Source organism: Erythrolamprus reginae, chromosome 3 (assembly GCF_031021105.1).
Source record: "Erythrolamprus reginae isolate rEryReg1 chromosome 3, rEryReg1.hap1, whole genome shotgun sequence".
Classification (NCBI taxonomy): domain Eukaryota; kingdom Metazoa; phylum Chordata; class Lepidosauria; order Squamata; family Dipsadidae; genus Erythrolamprus; species Erythrolamprus reginae.
Genome location: NC_091952.1, coordinates 78,080,103 through 78,100,104, shown reverse-complemented (window position 1 = coordinate 78,100,104; position 20,002 = coordinate 78,080,103). Strand labels below are relative to the sequence as shown.

Here is a 20,002-nt window from a genome sequence, read left to right as displayed (position 1 = left end):
GCTACGCCTCTGCCGCCTCAGCCACCCCCTCTGCTCTGCAGGGACCTCGCATGCCACGATCTCCCTCTCTCGCCCTCCTCGCGCTTCTCCTCGGCGGCGGCCAAGCGGCAGGCTTAATGGGAGACCAAAGGCGAAAAAAGAAAAGAAAAAAAAATCCCCAAAAGAGGCAGGCACAAAGCGGGGGCACAAGGGGAGCTGCCCGGCAGAGATTGCTTTTTTTCTTCTCGTGGGCAAGTGGAGGGGGGGAGAGAGAAGGAAAGAGAGAGAAGGGAAGAAAGAGATGAGAGAGGGAGGAAGAGAGTGTGAGAGAGGAAGAAAGAGAGAGAGAAATGATAGAAAAAAGGGGAGAAAAAAAAGAGAAATGAGAAAATGATTGAAGCAGAGAATGACAGGAAAGAAAGAGAAAGAGACAGAGAAGTGACTCTTGGTGATGACGTATGACGTCATCGGGTGGGAAAAACCGTGGTATAGCAAAAAAACCGTGGAGTATTTTTTAATTAATATTTTCTGAAAAATCGTGGTGTAGCGTTTCGCGAAGATCGAGATCGCGAAAATCGAGGGATCACTGTATGTCCTTTCACTACTATTCTGCATTTCAATAAATTATTCCTTAATGAGCTTTAAACATTATCAGTTTAATAATGAATGCGGTTTTGTTCTTTTCCTCTGGCCTTTGGAGAAATGCTTCAAAACTATCAAAGGCATCTAGAAAGCAACCTGCCATCTTTTTCAGACTTAGATACAGTGGTACCTCTACTTAAGAACGCCTCTACTTAAGAACTTTTCTAGATAAGAACCGGGTGTTCAAGATTTTTTTGCCTCTTCTTAAGAACCATTTTTTACTTAAGCCTGGAAAAATTTCCCAGGAAATTTGAGAGTGGCACGAAGGCCTGGCCAGTTTCCTGCCATTCCCCCTTTAATCCTGACCATCTTGGGCTTTTCTGGGCTGCCAGAGGAGCCTTTAGGTGGTGCTTAAGGAGGCTTTGGCAGCCCAGAGCCAATGGAGGGAGGCGCGTGCTCCTCCTCGCCGCCTCAGAGTCCTTCTTTTTTTTCTTTTAAGCCTTAAAAGTTTTGGATTTTTTTTTATTCAACTCACCTCACCTTCTTCCTTCGGCAGCGACTGTCCTCCTCCTCTTCTTCCTCCTCCTCCCCCCACCCAAATTCCGAGCTTTTACTTCTTTCCTAATGGGTTTGCATGCATTATTTGTTTTTATATTGATTCCTATGGGAAAATTGCTTCTACTTACAAACTTTTCTACTTAAGTACTTGGTCACGAGAACGAGTATTCTCACGCAAGGGAGATTTGGGCGAAAATCACCACTTTTTTGCTTCCATAATGCGTGGTAGCAAAAGAGCGGTGATTTTCGCCCTAATCTCACTTGCAAGAAGATGCTCACGGATGCGAGGTTTGGGCAATTTCCCCCTATTTCTTTGCTTCCATGCATGCATGAAAGCCAAAAACCAGCGAAAATCACTGGTATTTTGCCGGTTGCTTGCATGCATGGCTCCAGACCTACCAGAGCTGTGCACCTAGGCTGCCCACCACTGCTTGAGAGGACCAAGTTCAAATCTACTCTCAGCCATAGAAGCTCTTTAGGTGTCTTTGAACCAGCCTCTCTTAGTTATACTTACTCTATAGCAGTGATGGTGAACTTTTTTTTCCCTTGGGTACCACATGTGGTCTAACACATGGCAACTCCAAATCTCACCTAGCAAATGCTCTGTCCTACACATTGGGAAGAAGAATCTGAACTCCAAATGCGAACTGAATAATCAAATTATCACAGATAATCCCCACTCGGTAAAAGACCTCGGTATACTAATAACAAAAGATTTAAGTGCCAAAGCCCACTGCAACAATATAGCCAAGAAGGCTTCAAGAGTTATAAACCTAATCCTACGTAGCTTCTGCTCTGGCAATCTCACACTACTTACCAGAGCTTACAAAACTTTTGCCAGACCCATCCTTGTATACAGCTCATCTGTTTGGAACCCATATCGCATCTCAGACATTAACACCCTTGAAAATGTCCAAAGATACTTCACCAGAAGAGCCCTTCACTCCTCCACTCGAAATAGAATACCCTATGAGACTAGATTTTCAATCCTGGGCCTAGAAAGTTTAGAACTAAGACGCCTTAAACAAGATCTAAGTATTGCCCACAAGATCATATGCTGCAACGTCCTGCCTGTCGGCGACTACTTCAGCTTCAACCACAACAACACAAGAGCACACAACAGATTTAAACTTAATATTAACCGCTCCAAACTTGACTGTAAAAAATATGACTTCAGTAACCGAGTTGTCGAAGCATGGAACTCATTATCGGACTCCATAGTGTCATCCCCAAACCCCCCAACACTTTACCCTTAGATTATCTACGGTTGACCTATCCAGATTCCTAAGAGGTCAGTAAGGAGTGAGTACAAGTGCACTAGAGTGCCTTCCGTCCCCTGTCCTATTGCTCTCCTATATCTCCTATACCTTTCTTCTATTCCTATATCTCTTCTATTCTTTCATTGATATGTTCTATTACTATACCTTCTTTTCTATTCTTTCTTAGATATATTTTACTATGAGTATCTCCTCTATAACCTTCATCATGTATTTTACTATGTGTATATAGTTATATACCCACTAAAACCCTCATTGTGTATTGTACAAAATAAATAAAAAATAAATAAATAAATAAAAAGAGTGTGCACATGTGCTAACGCACATGTGTGAGTGCCCACCACCCATAATTCAATCTGGGGAGGGTGAAAACAGCTTCCCCCTCCCCGGAGGTCCTCTGGAGGCCGGAAATGGCCTATTTCCCAACTTCTGGTGGGCCCAATAAACTCATTTTTCGTTCTCCCCAAAGGGTTCCCTGGAGCCAGGGGAGGGTAAAAATGCCCTCCCCCATCCCCGTGGAAACTCTCTGGAAGCAAAAAACACCTTCCCAGAACCTCTGTGCAAGCCAAAAATCAGCTGGCAAGCATACACACATACACATTGGAGCTGAGCTGGGGCAAAGATCGCGTGCCAGCAGATATGGCTCTGCGTGCTACCTGTGGTACCCGTGCCATAGGTTTGCCATCACTGCTCTATAGAATGGTTGGGGAATTCTTGAATAAAGGGCAGGATATAATTTAATAAATAAATGTAACATGACATTTCATTAAAGTTTCATGATGTGTATTAGCTGTTTTGAACCGCTCAGGCAGCAAGCCATCTCTGAAATCCTCGCCCTAGCACGAAACTGGCAAAATGGCAAAAACCACTTCATCGATTTTATAGCTGAACAGGAACTGTTTCTGGAACTTGCCAGTCATTTTTGGACTGCAAACGGCTTCAGAAACCTTGCTCAAACTTCCCTCCAAAGCAGTTACCATTCTATATTAAAGCTTTAAAAATGGCATCGTGGGATCATCAGATGGTATAATGCAAAATGCAAAGTCTTAATGATTTCATTTTTAAGTAGCGCACAAACACACAAATATGTCCATTCATTTTCCTCAAAGGTATTTTATGAACATTGATCCAAAAGATCCAGAAATAACACTGGATTTTTTTTTCCCCACTCAGGGGCCAATAGCAGCAGGAAAACGTTTGGAGTTTTATCCTGCTCTCCCTCCCATTGTAGTTTTATTGCTTCTTCCTTATTGTCTTGCTGTAATTGAAAGCAGAAATGACCCAACAATTGAAAAGCCTGGCCATAATCTCCAAACCATTAGTGATGCGGAAGGAAAGTTTATTGATTTCAATATGACTATTCCAAAGTAAACAATCTGAAGATAGGATTTTTTTTTTTAGTTAGACTGCATTTGGGGTTATTAGTAAAAGTATGTTTTTATTTGGGTTGCATGAATGCCATAACAATGTTTTTGTTACTAGTTTTTTTTCCTCTTGAAATGATGGTAAATAAGCACCACTCAGTGCTTTTCAAATTTCTTGAAGTAGCATATCCCTCCTTTTAGATATTAAATCTTCCAATATACATAGTCAGCACTGATGACAGTGAAGGGCCGCAAAAAATTTTACTACTGTACTGTGGGCGTGGGTTATTTTGTGGGTGTGGCTTGTCAGCCATGTGATCAGGTGATAATAGCTTGAAAATCATGGGACTGGGGTGGCTTAAAAGTCATGTGACTGGTCTAAGGGTGGCCAACTTGACATCACTAAACATCAAGGGTTTAGGTTAGGGTGCCTGGCCTCTCCTCGCCTCAAAGAGATACAATTTCCCTATCTATTTACCATTACTGAACATCCAAAATATACTATTTAATTCTATGTATATATGCCACATGTGTGCATACTTATTACACACAGGCACACAAAAATATACATTATCTACTATATAAACTGCACTCACAGTTCTTCTAAAATTATATACATTCAACGTCATTTACTGCAATAGGGAAAACATACCCAGAGCCCAGAAGGAATGAAAAGGGGGGGGAAATCATTTTTTCCTACAGGTTCTGTGTACCTGACCATACTAGTAGAAGCCCATCACTGACTGATGATGTTACCTAATAAGGTAATGAAATGTTTGACAAAAAGCAACCAAGCCCAGTGAGTACCAAGGACTCCATAATTCCACCCTGAGCTACATATATTCTCCTATATTCAGTCATAATCTAGAGAACTTTCTGGCTTCTGATTCCTGCCTCTCACTAATTTTATTTATCATATCCGGCCTCAAATACAGTGGTACCTCATGATACGAACCCCTCGTCATACGAACTTTTTGAGATACGAACCCAGGGTTCGGAATTTTTTTGCCTCTTCTTACGAACTTTTTTCACCTTACCAACCTGCCGCCAGCCGCTGGGATGCCCCACCTCCAGACTTGAGTCCCTCCCATACATATATACATGTCACATGTTTTTGCTGAATTTGAAAATTAAGCGAGACTAGGATAGATCTATTTCAATTCAATTCAATTCAATTTATTAGATTTGTATGCCGCCCCTCTCCGAAGACTCGGGGCGGCTCACAACAATAATAAAAACAATATAACAGTAAACAAATCTAATATTAGATATATAAGGAAAGATATATAAAACCCCAACAATTAAAACCATACCACACATACATACCAAACGTAAAATATAAAAGCCTGGGGGAAGTGTCTCAGTTCCCCCATGCCTGGCGATATAGGTGGGTCTTGAGTAATTTGAAAATGCATTTTGGCCTTGTTCTGGCCTCATCAGCTAGCCATACCCTCACTGGGATTTGAACTTGCAGCCTTTTTGCATTGTAAGGCAGAGAATTACAATGCTACAGGATCTCCTCCCTTCAGCTTTGTATGTGCATGCATACCATTCCTGTTCATTACCTCCCATCCATAGCACTTCTCATTTCCTCTATTCCTCCAGTGTTTCCTTGCCTCGGTAGGATTATTTTCTGTGATAATGAAGGAATGCACCTGGAATTCACATAGGAACTTTTGTTATTTCTATCTCTGTGTCTTATTTTAATATGTATTGTACTTTCTTGCTTCCAGATGTTTGTGGGGGTGTGCTCACAGGATTGTCTGGATCAATCACAAGCCCAGATTACCCAGAGAATTATCCCAACAATGCTGAGTGCCACTGGGTCATCCAGGGAACAACCGATTCTGTCATCAAACTGATTTTTGTTGACTTCCAGATGGAACACAGCGAGCAGTGTAATTTTGACTATGTGGCCATCTTTGATGGCCCCACAATGGAAGATTCACTTTTCAGTTACTACTGTGGAAACACGAAACCTCCAGAGGTGGTATCTTCTGCACATGAGCTATTGGTGGTATTCAAATCAGATTTTAACATTGCTAATAAAGGCTTCAAGGCATATTTCTTTTCAGGTATGGTACAAGTTTAATATTTATCATAAATCAGTATTATGATGCTAAATGATGAAATGGTTTTTGAAATTTTCTTGGCAATCAAATCCAAATAATTTTTAGACCTGTGGAAATATATATACACATATACAAAAACATGTGATATATACAAAAAAGTATATACACAATACTTTTTAAAATGTATTTGTAAAGTTTTTTTTTAAACTTTGTGTGACTTTTTTTAGTTTTTAGCTTTTAAAAAATTGTCTCATTTTTCTTATGCTGCTCTCTGCCCATAATAAAGATTTGGTTGTGTCCAATGATAGATATTCACTATTCTTTGCCCAAAATATGAAATTCTGCCTCTTGAAAAAGAAAGCTTCATTCTTCTAAAGTCAACAAAGATCAACTCATTTATTCAAAGTTTTCCAGCCTTCCCAATGAATCTTAATGTTTAATATGACTCCCCCAATGCTAGGTAAGGAACATGGCATTAACTCTACTATTCATTTACATCTGATAAAGTTATCATTATTTTACTGCCATTTATTTATTCTGGAGAACCTAAGCTTTAGACCATCTTAGGATATGTGGCACATATTTAGAAGATAGCTTGGCCACAAAACATGTGAGTTAAAAATACCAGTAACATAAAAATTACAAGACAGGCTAAAGACAGGCATTTGGATAGTGATGGTGACGAGGAAGCATGAAATTAAAAAATATCTCACCTCTGAAGAACCAAAGAAGCTTCTTGGATGAGAAGTGAAACATTTTCAAACGGAGAAAAAAACCCAAGAAAGTCTAGTTGCCTTTTAGAAAAGCATCTCTGGGACAGTTAGATAAAAGAAATCTGAATTTGGGCCAAAACTGTAACCTGAGTAACTTGTCTCAGACAAAACCCTCTCTAGTTAATGTTGTGGTTAGCTCTGGCCCAACTCCTGCCCCAAGGAATGTGCAGGTGGATATGGGAGCTTGTTTTGCTCCTAGTGGAATCTGCCGACGAAGTCTCCTCTGACCAAGGAGGCCTGAGTGACAGGGAGGAGGAGAGTTTGGCAGACAGCCCAGGAGGAGATCAATCATCTGTATCATCTCTGGATTCTGAACAAGAATTAATGACACATCCACGCATGCATGGAGTGATGCATAGGAAGCAACAACTAAAGGATTATTACAAGAGAAAATGAGGCCACCTGTGGTTGGGTGGGGCTGCTCTAATTAGTGCTACTGCTATAAATAGCAGCGTGTGGGTTTGGCCGTTGTGGAGAATTATCTGATCGTTGTGTTTCATGAATGTCTTGCTGACTCCGGCCTTTGTTTGTTGACTTTTCACCACTTTGAAACCAAAGCAGAGCAAAGTGTGTTTCACTTCATGGAAGAAGAATGGCTGTGACTTTCTTCACAGCAGCAAGCTAAGTACTTACAAACTGATAAGGGACTTGTACAAACTACCAGGTTGTTTTGGGACAAGTGCTCTTTGCAATACAAAAAGAGTGCTTAGTTTATTTTGAATTTTGTGATGAAGAACATTGTTTTGAATTTTCAAACGTGTGTGTGTGTCTGAAATTTGTACCTTTGAATTTTTGGGAGGCTCCTACCAGAGAGTCCGGCAGAACAATTAATAAGAAGATAAGATGGGGGGAGGAAATGCATTCAGACTTGACTATAACCTTATAATAAAAGTAGTATTAGCGCACATGACTTTGGTTTCCTAATCTGGTCTGTCTTGAATGGCTGACAATGTTAGACCAAACTGCAGCATAAAACTCTCATGATGTTGGCTTCTGGCAATGATAGCATTAGATAACTGCCTCCTACTATCAGCTACTCATAGTGGCCCACTTTTCCAGCTCTAGCTATTTGTAGGTTAGGCCAGTGTTTCCCAACCTTGGCACCTTGAAGATATTTGGACTTCAACTCCCAGAATTCCCCAGCCAGCGAATGCTGGCTGGGGAATTCTGGGAGTTGAAGTCCAAATATCTTCAAGGTGCCAAGGTTGGGAAACACTGGGTTAGGCCACCAATTTAATGGTTTATTATATGTGTCCCTTGTATCATAGCTTCAAACCAAGTCTGAGCAGAGTGAAAACTATTTTTAAAATGCACTGAAGTAAAAGAAGAAGTTTGAAGGGGGAAAAAATCCAGGTGATCCTACACAATAAAATGAATGTTTTTTTGTTGCTTGCCATTGTATTTCATTGGTTCTTTCCCCTTGCAACCAGGTGCATGTCAGGAGGTGTATACTGCTGTCAAAGGAAATTTCTCCAGTCCTCAATATCCACACTCTTACCCCAATAATATTAAGTGTCGGTGGACCATCCAGCTGCCACTGGGCTATCGAATCAAAGTTTTTTTTCTGGACCTGGATCTCGAGGGACGGAACAGCCTGACAGATGGTTGTGATTATGACCATTTGGCTGTGTTTGATGGAGGTACCGAGAAGGCATCTCTGCTAGGAAAGTGGTGTGGGAGAGAAATGCTATCTCCAATTATATCCAGTAGAAACAACTTGCTGTTGGTCCTCCACACTGACAGGAATACAGCCAACCGAGGGTTCTCGGTAGCATATTTTGGAGGTAAGATCTATTATCAGATAAACCATGTGGAATAAAATAAAATGTGAGGATCAAGAGGAAAGCAAAATAGTTTGATGATAATTAGCTCACAGAAGTTCTAGAAGGCTACTTATATGGAAATTAGTTTTCCCTGAATAATGACATCCACAGTAACTAATTCATACATTGTATACGAGTCTACGGAGAGGGGCGGCATACAAATCCAATAAATAAATAAATTATAGGTGTCAGCCAACTTTATTTTTCCCATTATTATGCATAAACAAGCTCTTAAGTGTACCAGAAGGTTCCAGTTTGAATTAGAACCTGCTAAAGATATATTTTTCATTGTTCTAGATTTGAATTTTTTAATTGGAAAAATCCCCACCGTCACCCAAATTCTACATGACCACGAATAGATCTCCTGTTGCTCCAGCAACTTCTTGACTATTCCAGGAACTGCGTCTTTATGAGCATTTTTGATTTTGCCGATCATATACGCTTTTATTTTTACTGTAGAATTTGTTTGTATTTTATTGTGTTAATATTGGTTATATACGTATTTTTTCTACACTAGCAGAATGTCCATTTTTATGGCCTGAGAGCAGTTCCAGAGATATTCAGCATAAATGAAGACAACTTCATTATTTGGCTTGCCTTATTTTTCTAGCTGATTTAGAATCAGGTTGAGATATTCAGAACCATCTACTTTCTTTGCCAATTATTTTTCTGTCTTAATTTACATCCACACATATATCAGTCTTAATATTTTGAGGGTTAAAAATGTCCAGTATGTAATACAGGATTTTTACCTTATTTATGTATAAGAGTTGTGTTTAATCATTATTCCACAAACACACATCAGTGGCATCATCTCAAACTATAGATGCATTTTTCTAAAATTTTCTTCTAGCTAAAGTATGTGGTCCTGGAATAAGTACTCATGTCTTTGCTCTGCACTCATAAAGGAATAGGCCTAGGACCCATCTGTTATGTGTTTGCAGAAGGCAATAGCTCAGCATTAACTGTTCCTTTGCCCTGGGCCCTCAATACCCCAAAATAAATAGGTTAGAAATGAACCTTTTTGTGTTTTTGTTATAGATTCTTGTGTTTTGGGCATGGTTTCCTGTATGTTTTGTAGCATTATTGCATGCGTTACATATTAATTGCTGAACCTGCTTTTTCAGCTGCCAACATACTGTTAATTTGATCTTTGTGTGGAACGTATGGAAGAAACTGTAGCTGGATTTAATGTTGTTTTCTTCCTTGTTTTTATTATTATATTTGTACTCATAATTCTCAATTTTTGCACTATTTCGTCCCATGTGACTTTCATATAACCAGTTTCTATATGTTAAAGTGTTCCATAATGTTATCACTGTCACTTATTTTAGTTGCTAAATCCTTACTTATATTATGATTTATTTAACAATTAATGAAGGCATATTTCTGTGTCTGACTTGGTCCTGAAAATTTAGACCTTTAAATGGATGATCTGCTTACATTGTTGCTGCCGGTGATATAAAACCTCCGCTGTGAGAAAATTTTCTGTGAGAAAATTTTCTCCGAGCGCTCGCCGTCGTTGCAGCCACCGCTACGGGAGGAGCTGGAGAAAGGGGCGGATCGGGTGGGTGGGCATCAGCGGCAAGAAGCCAGGGGCGTGAGGGGGCCGGAGGCACTGGGGGGTGGGGGCGGCCGCGGCGCCGGCCTCCGCACTTTCGTTGCTCCCCACCCCAAACTCCAACGCCCGGCTCCTTGCGCGGCCCTGGAAAAGGTTGTTACATTGCTGGCTACTACCTGGTGCCGCCAGGGAATCTCCAGCTGGGCGGGGCGCTGCCGGTGCCTCTGACCTGGAGCTCCCGCTCACAGCCACTGCCCCGGCTACTATCCAATGCCGCTGCTGCCAGCGCTCTCCCGCTGGGCCCCAAAGGTGCGAAAAAGGAGGCGGGAAGAATGAAGCTCAGGTTCTGATCTTGGAAGCTGAGCTTCGCAGCACACCTGACCATGTCTCACGGCACACTAGTGTGCCGCGGCACACTGGTTGAAAAACACTGATACAGAGACATCTATACTTGGTCATGTTTTTAAGAACAGCAGCAGCACCCTTTTGCTGTGCACCAATTACTTGGGGAACCTTGAAGTCATGAGATCCCAATTCTAACCGTGTTTCCTGATCAATTTCACAAGACTGTCACATCCAGAGAATCTAATGTCAGCAGAAAGCTCTCTGGGTTACTATATTTCATATAGATTCCCAAAATATTTATTTTATTTTATTTATTTATTTTGTCCAATACACAATGAGGGTTTTAGTGGGTATATATATATATATATACACATAGTAAAATACATGATGAAGGTTATAGTGGAGATACTCATAGTAAAATATATCTAAGAAAGAATAGAAAAGAAGATATAGTAATAGAACATATCAATGAAAGAATATAAGAAGAGATATAGGAATTGAAGAAAGGTATAGGAGATATAGGAGAGCAATAGGACAGGGGACGGAAGGCACTCTAGTGCGCTTGTACTCGCCCCTTACTGATCTCTTAGGAAACTGGATAGGTCAACCATAGATAATCGAAGGGTAAAGAGTTGGGAGTTTGGGAATGACACTATGGAGTCCGGTAATGAGTTCCACGCTTCGACAATTCGGTTACTGAAGTCATATTTTTTTACAGTCAAGTTTGGAGCGGTTAATATTAAGTTTAAATCTGTTGTGTACTCTTGTGTTGTTGTGGTTGAAGCTGAAGTAGTCGCCGACATTGATTATAATCAATGGGAGAGTACATGGGAAGTTGTAGCAAAAACCACATGATATCTACCATACAGTAGACCAGTGCTTCTCAAATAGTGGGGTGGGCCCCGCGGACGGGCATGGAGTGATGCCACGCGGGCACATGACCCCAGGGAATGTGCTTTTTTTGCCACAGGGAGTAGGTCTTTTTTGCATCGAACAACAGCACACAGCACACAGCACAAAGTAGAAGATATGAACTGCAGATAACAAACGCTTAAGAGACACCATGGAAAAATATTTAACAAGGATGAAAAGAAAGGAGAAGAGAAACAGAGATAATGAGACAAACATACGTCTCCCAAAAGCTAAGACGAGGAAATAATGACGAAGTGTATGTAGCGCTTGGCTTCACTGTGACTACGGTGGGAGACAAGGAAAGACCGGTATGTTTACTGTGTCTAAAAATGTTGGCAGTGGACAGCATGAAGCCAAATAAATTAAAGCATCACTTAAACACATTACCCCTCAACCACACTGATAAGTCGCTTGAGTTTTTCAGCAAAAATGTGTTGAATACTGCAGACAATCATCCTGGCAGAGAGTTGGAGGGGGGCACAAAATGTTTACTTCTTCCTGGGGGGGGGGATGTAACAGGAAATAATTGAGAAACACTGCAGTAGACAAATATGGCTTATTATCTCTAAAATTGGATCAAATAGGGATTTGGTGCATGTGTAGGACTTGAGATTAGAAGGGAGGATGTCATCTCCTTTATAGATAGTGTTGTGCCAGGTGTGTTAACTCCAGAGATGTTCACTGGCTATTTGTTATGATTTTGTTATTTCAGAGATTTCTTCTTTGTTTTGTTTCTCCTCAATGTAGTTGTCCCTATGAACGTCAGCTGCACAAGAACAGAGTTTCAAATCCAAATCCCCACAGAGTCTTTGGCCCAGCTGGAGCGAAATAAAATCTACTTAGGAGTCCCCTCCTGCCCTGCACAAGTGGTTGGCTTGACCTTTCGGATACATGCAAGATTTGAAACCTGTGGCATGGAACCGCAAGTACATTATCTGTGTGGAAAGGGCAGAGTGTTAGCTACTAATGCTGAGCCAAGATGAAAGGAGCTGTCTAACCACCTCCCACATACAGCAGCAGTTGTGTTGTTATGAAAACCATAGAAAGGTCCGTTGCTCCTGTAACGTCTTGATCATGATAGCATCTGCTGCTGAATGTGATTCAGAGGTTTCGCGAGGGAAATCCTCTTCCCTGAAATCCTCTGAAGTCCTCCTTTGCTTTGCTAGATGAGCGCAAATACAGGGTTCCCTCGATTTTCGCGGGTTCGAACTTCACGAAAAGTCTATACCACGGTTTTTCAAAAATATTAATTTAAAAATACTTCATGGGTTTTTTCCCTATACCACGGTTTTTCCTGCCTGATAACATCATATGTCATCACCAAACTTTCATCTGCCTTTAATAAATATTTTTTTTAATGAACTTTAATAAATAAACAAATGGTGAGTAATAATCTAAATGGTTGCTAAGGGAATGGGAAATTGCAATTTAGGGGTTTAAAGTGTTAAGGGAAGGCTTGTAATACTGTTCATAGCCAAAAATAGTATATTTACTTCCTCATCTCTACTTCGCGGAAATTTGACTTTCGCGGGTTGTCTCGGAACGCATCCCCCGCGAAAATCAAGGGAACACTGTAATTCGAAACGGCAAGACTAATATGTTCATGAAATCAACAATGATATACTCATATCATTGGACAATTAAGGCTGAAGTTGAAAATAATTATTACTGAAGAATAGGTCATCTAATATAGATATTTATTTAATATATTGAATCATCTGTCCTAGATATATTGCCAAAGTATATTGCCAAGGAACTCGCTCAATGTAGCACACAAAAGATTATTTATAGTTATATATCTCCTCCTGTATATATATACTCATAAAAAACCTGTCTCTAATATTTTAGAGTGGAAGATAAAAGAAAATGTTAACTTGCCTTTTTATGCATTAAATGTACATGTTCTGCTGGCGTGTTTCAACCGCCCGTAATTACAGGGTAATTAGTCCAGGAAAACACACACCACACGATAAAAGGAAAACCCAAAGTTTTTATAAACTGAAAAACAGAAACAGCTCCCTTTTTAAATGTCAAAGGGATTTTCTGGTACACAAAAGGCACAGGTTAAATGCAATCCAATTGCTCACCCAATAACTGGGAAATTGAGTCCAATTTTGCTCAATGTCCTATTGAAGCATCCATTTGGTGAAGTAGTCATTGGGATATTGGCTCTTCCTCTATATTTAATTTATTACTGTATTATTATTTAATTTAATTTGTGGTTGTACGCTTCTCCTCCCCTTCTTTTCGTTTCTTTTCTTTCTTTTCTCTTCTCTTCTTTTCTTTCTTTCTTTCTTTCTTTCTTCCATATCCTATATATTATACAAGAAAGGTGATTGTCGTTTACTTTCTTTCAAGGACACAAGTCCATTTTCATTCTCTGGCTGATAGTTTGAAGAATTGATTAAAAAAAATAAGAAATTGTGAAGAAAAGCATTAATTCATATGGAAAGCTATAGTCTGTTTACTAAGCAAAATAATTCCAGATGTTCACTTTTTATTTAAAACATACTCAGAAAATATAATAAAAAACAGAGGGCCAAACTAGATTTAACATTCCATCTTTTGTATTTAGTCTGTTTAGATATTTTTATTTCTGGGATCACCACAGGCAGGGAAATGGAACTTAACTCTCTCATTTCCTACTGAGATCCTATTGATCATTCTGCTTCTTTGCATTGAGAGAAAATACTCCATTGATAATGAACTGCTTCTAGATAGACGGTGTCTCAATAGGGACACCATTCGCTCCCCAATCCAATTAAGGTATCATTCACCTGCTGCTATTTTTAAGGGGTTTCTTTAAAGTCATAATGGATGTCCCACTTCATGATAATCAGATTGGCCGCAGAATTTTAGTACAGCCTTAAGTTCTCATAAACATGAGGGAAGGAAGGATGGTTGTTTATGTTATGTATTTCAATTCATCTATGTTATTTTATTTATTTAAGAACTTTATAATGCCAGCAGTCTTAAGCAAATACAGTGGTACCTCGACATACGAGTTTAATTCATTCCAGACCCGAGCTCGTAAGTCGATCAACTCGCATCTCGAACGAATGCCTTTAGACTTTGTTTTTCACGCTGAGATAACTGGAAGCAAGGAGATTCTTGTGCCACCTAGTGGAAGCTCGGCTCGTATCCCGAATTTGAGCTCGGGTGTCGAACAGAAATTTCGCTCACATCGCGGCTCGTAATTTGGAATACAGTGGAACCCCGACATAAGAGCTGCTCTACTTAAGAGCAACTCGAGATAAGAGCTGGGAGGGGAGAGATATTTTTGTTCTACTTACAAGCCCAAATTCGAGATACAAGCGCCAAGGAGCTGTCTCCTGAAGCCAAACGCTAACTTCCGTGTTCGGCTTCAGGAGACAGCTGCGAAGCGGCGCGCGTGTTTTAAAAGGTTGCAGCCGGCCTGGGGGGCTCGGGGGGGTGCTTGCAGCTTTCTTTCTTGCTCTTTTTCTTTCTCTCTTTTACCTTCCCTTCCTCTATTTCTTCTTTTCTTTCTCCTTCCCACCTTCTTCCCTCCCTCCCTCCCTTCACTCATTCCTCTCTTACTCTCCCCTTTCATAAGTTTCCTTGCTTCCTTCCTCTGTTCCTGTCCCTTCCCCCTTTCTTTCTTTCTTTCTTTCTTGCTTTCTTTCTTGCTCTTTTTCTTTCTCTCTTTTACCTTCCCTTCCTCTATTTCTTCTTTTCTTTCTCCTTCCCACCTTCTTCCCTCCCTCCCTCCCTTCACTCATTCCTCTCTTACTCTCCCCTTTCATAAGTTTCCTTGCTTCCTTCCTCTGTTCCTGTCCCTTCCCTCTTTCCTTCCTTCCTTCCCACCCTCCGTCCATTCATTCACCCATTCCTCTCTTGATCGCTTAAAGCCGGTCCCTGGTGCAAAAAGGGTTGGGGACCTCTGTCCTACAGGATTGGGTGGCAGAGAAGTTGAACATATGTAAATTTAAAAGTTTAAGAAAGTTTACAAGTTAAGTGAAAGAAACTTCATTATTCATTTATATGTACATGTACATTTCTTCATTAAAAACATGTCTTTCTGCATAATTTAGACTAACTTTGTGAGTTTTTTGAGGGCTGGAACCAATTAAAATTAGGAATTAATTCCTATGGGGAAAAGTCGTTCGAGATAAGAGCTGCTCGACTTAAGAGCCCAGGTCCGGAACGAATTAAACTAGTATCTCGAGGTACCACTGTACTTGCATGTGGAGCAGCTCGTATCTAGAGGTACTACTGTAATTCTGAGTGGAACACACTAGGAAACCATAAAAAGATCATGAATACAAGTACAAGCAAACATATAAATACACAAGCCGGGGCAGCTCATGCATTATCTTCAATCAAAGAGTCCTATATGGGGGTTCCCTTAAAACTTGGGGGGGGGGACAGATTTGTATAGCCTTCCCAAAGGCCTAAAAGGTCAGGGCTGTACAGATAGCTGTCCCACAAGGGAGGTACCACAACCAAAAAAACATGTCCTTTTATAGTTCATTAGGGCAGGTACAGAAGATTTCCCTGCCGGCGATGACCCCAGAAATAAAAATACCCAAGCAAGTTAAATGATTTGCACACCGTGGTTCTATTTAAATCATTTAACAACATGTTCTAAATGGATCTTTATCTCAGTATGCGATCACAAAAATATTGGCATTGTTCTTTACTCAAAACTTCATCTGCACACCCACAAAGCTTAGTATTATTTCTAGCCAGCCTGCCCATTTATCCCACTGAGAAGTTGCAAAATTATTGCACCATTTTCCCCGCATAAAGTTTACCTGTTTGTAAAGTCGCCTTGCCACCTGTCTCCTTTTAGGTTTGCACAGCATATGAATCTTCAAGCCAAATGCAGTTGGGAAGCTGTGCCCGGGAGCCCAGCAAGGGCTCGAAAAGCATCCAGTTTTGCTTCCCGCTTGGCACTACAGGACTGAATGCTGAAAGCCATAATTTGTCACTTGTAGTAGCCCATCTTCGGCTTGGTCTAATGGCCTTATTTATCTGTATTCAAAGCTCTGTGTACCAGAACTGTTTTATTTTTAAAACCCGTTCTTTCCTTGCCTCGTTTAGAAAAGAAACAACACATCTGTGATTGTCAGCATTCTGTACATCGACTTTTCCGATGGAAACCCGGAGGATATTCACCAATACGAAGTGCAATGTGAGCCTAAAAGGAAAGAGGCCCTTGTGAATCTGATCTCTGGCTCTAATCCCTACAGGCTGAACCAGTATGCTGAGAATCTGGTAGAGTCTCAGCCAAAGGATGTAGGAGTAGCAGATGTCTATGAGAGCAAGGCTCAAGATACCAGCGACTTTGTCTTTATCAGCATCTGTGTCCTTGCTGGGGTTCTGATGGTGATTGCTATTGTTGGCTTAGTCTTATTATAGGTGTCTGCCTCTTTGCTTTTCCTCCTGTACTTTTAGAGCACTTTCTTTGATTTATTGGTTTACGGTGCATTCAGAAGGTATTCGCTCTTGTCAATTTCGTTATGCTACAACCTGATTCTACAGTTGTTCGAATTCATTTATTTCTCATTAATCTACACTCAGTATTGTTCTGTCGGGCTCTCTGGTACACTCCTCCCAAAAATTCACAGGTACGAATTTCAGACACACACACGTTTGAAAATTCAAAACAATGTTCTTTATAATGAAAATTCACTTAAACTAAGCCCTCTTTTGGTATAGCAAAGAGCACTCGTCTCCAAACAAACTGGTAATTTGTACATGTCCCTTATCAGTTCTGTGCTACTTAGCTTGCAGCTGTGAGGCAATTCACAGTCCTTCTTCTTTCACAAAGTGAAACACATTTTGCTCTGGTTTAGTTTCAAAGCGGGGAAAAATCAGCACACAAAAGGTCAAAGTCAGTAAAGCAGTCATGAAACACAACGATCAGATAATCCTCCACAATGGCCAAACCCACAGGCTGCTCTTTATAGCAGCCTCACTAATTACCACAGCCCCACCCAACCACAGGTGGCCTCATTTTCTTTGATAATAATCTCTCAGTTGTTGTTGCCTATGCATGGCTCTCCGCATGCGTGGCTGTATCATTAACTCTTGTTCTGAATCCAAGGAGGAGCTAGATAATTGATCTCCTTCTGAGCTGTCTGCCACACTCTCCTCCTCCCTGTCACTCATGTCTTCTTGGTCAGAGGAGCCTTCATCATCAGATTCCACCGGGGGTAAAACAGGCCTGTAGCATGTGGATGTCTCCCCCACATCCACAGTCCTTGGGGCAGGAGCCGGGCCAGATCTAACCACAACAAGTATCCCACAATGACAACATGAAAACAGAATTTTAGAGATGTCTGTAAATTTATGCACTGTGTATAACTGTCCATCTTAAAAGTACTTATTGATGACCCTCACTCTGACAAAGACCTTGGAGTACTCATATCCAATGACCTAAGTCCTAGGGCCCACTGCAACAACATTGCCAAAAAGGCTTTAAGAGTTGTTAACCTAATTCTTCGCAGCTTCTTCTCTGGTAATATTGAACTGCTAACAAGAGCTTACAAAACATTTGTCAGGCCAATCTTAGAATACAGCTCACCTGTATGGAACCCACATTGCATATCTGACATCAACACAATTGAGAGAGTCCAGAAATATTTCATAAGACGAGTCCTTCACTCTTCTTCTCACAACAAAATACCTTACTCTGCCAGACTTGAAATTCTTCGATTAGACAACTTACAACTCTGTTATCCCCATTCCGACTTAACTATAGTTCCTAAAATCATATAACAAAATGTCCTACCTGTTAGCAACTACTTCACCTTCAACTGCAACAACTGAGACAGAGAGGTTTACAATACCATCATATTACCCCCAACAATCTGGGATCTGACTTCACCAACCTCAGAAGGATGGAAGGCTGAGTCAATCTTGGACCCATCAGAATTGAACTCCTGGCAGTGGGCAGTTAGCCTGCAATATTGCATTCTAACCACTGTGCCACCATGGCTAAATAAAAACAAAACAATACAAACCACAATTATTAATGAAATGATGGTAGGCAAATTATTTCTCCTGATGGCAGGCAAATCAGCACAAAACCATAGCTGATTTCCAAACTTTATGCTCAATGAACAATGAGATCTTCTAGGAGCTATGACTTGCTAATGTGTATGGTGTGTATGTTGTTCCAGAGGAGAAGCATTGCAAGAGAGAAGGCAAATTTCCTGGGATCCACCTGATGGTACTGTTTACCAGGTGGGACCTGGAACCCTGCTAGATCCAATTGGATAGATAGAAAGATAGAAAGATAGATAGATAGATTTACTGTTGGCTCACCCTGGTATATTGTTTTTGCTGAATTTTTTTTAAAATTAAGGGAGACTAGGATAGCGCTATTTTGGCCTTGTTCTGGCAGAGAATTAACCTCTAGGCCACAGGATCTGATCCCTTCAGCTTTGTACCAGGGAGGGGCTATATGTTTTTACTGTTGGAAACCCCTGGTATATCACCCACATCTACCTACCTCTCTCTCTCTCTCTCTCTTTCTCTCTCTCCTCCCTTTTCCAACACTTCAAAACTACAGCACATGAAATTGATTTTGACAGTACCAAATTAATTTCCAAAACAGAACACTACAGCAAAAGAATAATCATGGAAGCCATCGAGATAGAAAAACATCCCCAAAATATGAACAAGCGGGATACCTCCCGCTTACCAGACATCTGGAAACCAGCCCTCAAACGTATCCCAGCCATAGAAACCAGACTCAGAACACACATTGCAAAACAATCAAGTAGCCTGCAAGTTCCAACTACTCAGGATATCACGCCTAATCTACAACCATTAACTAATCAGCATACCTCAGCTACATCAACGACCCCAGATGTTACCCCACTGACTCACCAGGAAGTTTCTACACAGCAGGCAATTGCTGAGCCATCATACCACACCCAGCCACCAGTATTTATAGAAGGAAGGCAGCTCAGGTCTCGCAGTGTTTGCCCTAGAACAAGGACAGAAACACCAGCCTGAAGATGACGAGTGGGACCTCGTCGAAACATCGCCAGAAATTTCCAAATCCTACACGGGAAGAAACCCGAATATACCAAGACCGTCATACCTGTACCCGTGAAAATCTACGAATATATATATATATATATATGGTTCCATCCTAGTCTCCCTTAATTTTAAAAAATTTCAGCTAAAAACATTTGATACATATATATATATATATATATATATATATATATATATATATATATATATATAGAGAGAGAGAGAGAGAGAGAGAGAGAGAGAGAGAGAGAGTCTTAAAGTTGCCAAGTTTGAAGACTCTAGTCCATAGGACAAACATTAAAAGGAGCTTGTCACCTTGTCATAATAGCCATCTAGACTTTTTTTATGACTTTCAGTGAATATCCCTGCATTCACAGTAACAAACAAATGCATGGATTGGATATTATTTTGCATATATCAAATGCAGTTCCATAGTCACCCAGAAATCTGTTTAAAACAACCAGGGAAGCGTGTAGTATCCTATGGTATTATTCAGACTTTGTGCAAGTGGATTTATTGACACTTGCAATCATGTAGATAAAAGGAACAGATTAAAAAAGACAATCTGTCCATTATTCCTCATGAAGAAAGCTTTCATTATCAGGGTTTTTCACTGAGTCAATGTTTATTGGGCCAATTTGTTGGTAAATGACAGATTTATGAGTGAAATATTTGCCAACTGTGTTAAGCTTCATTAAGGAAACACTGGTGTGTATACATTCAGACCTAGGAAAGAAGTCTAA

The 20,002-nt window shown here is 40.5% G+C and overlaps 1 protein-coding gene across 1 annotated transcript in view; it reads left to right on the top strand.

Moving 5' to 3' along the window:
- CDCP2 (CUB domain containing protein 2) overlaps positions 1 to 16,628 on the top strand; it is a 40,821-nt gene extending 24,193 nt beyond the window's left edge. Inside the window, 4 exon segments of the mRNA XM_070748533.1 lie at positions 5,494 to 5,835; positions 8,036 to 8,389; positions 11,994 to 12,172; positions 16,311 to 16,628. Of these exon segments, the coding sequence (XP_070604634.1) occupies positions 5,494 to 5,835; positions 8,036 to 8,389; positions 11,994 to 12,172; positions 16,311 to 16,628 (1,193 nt within the window).
- Positions 16,629 to 20,002: the final 3,374 nt, after the last annotated feature.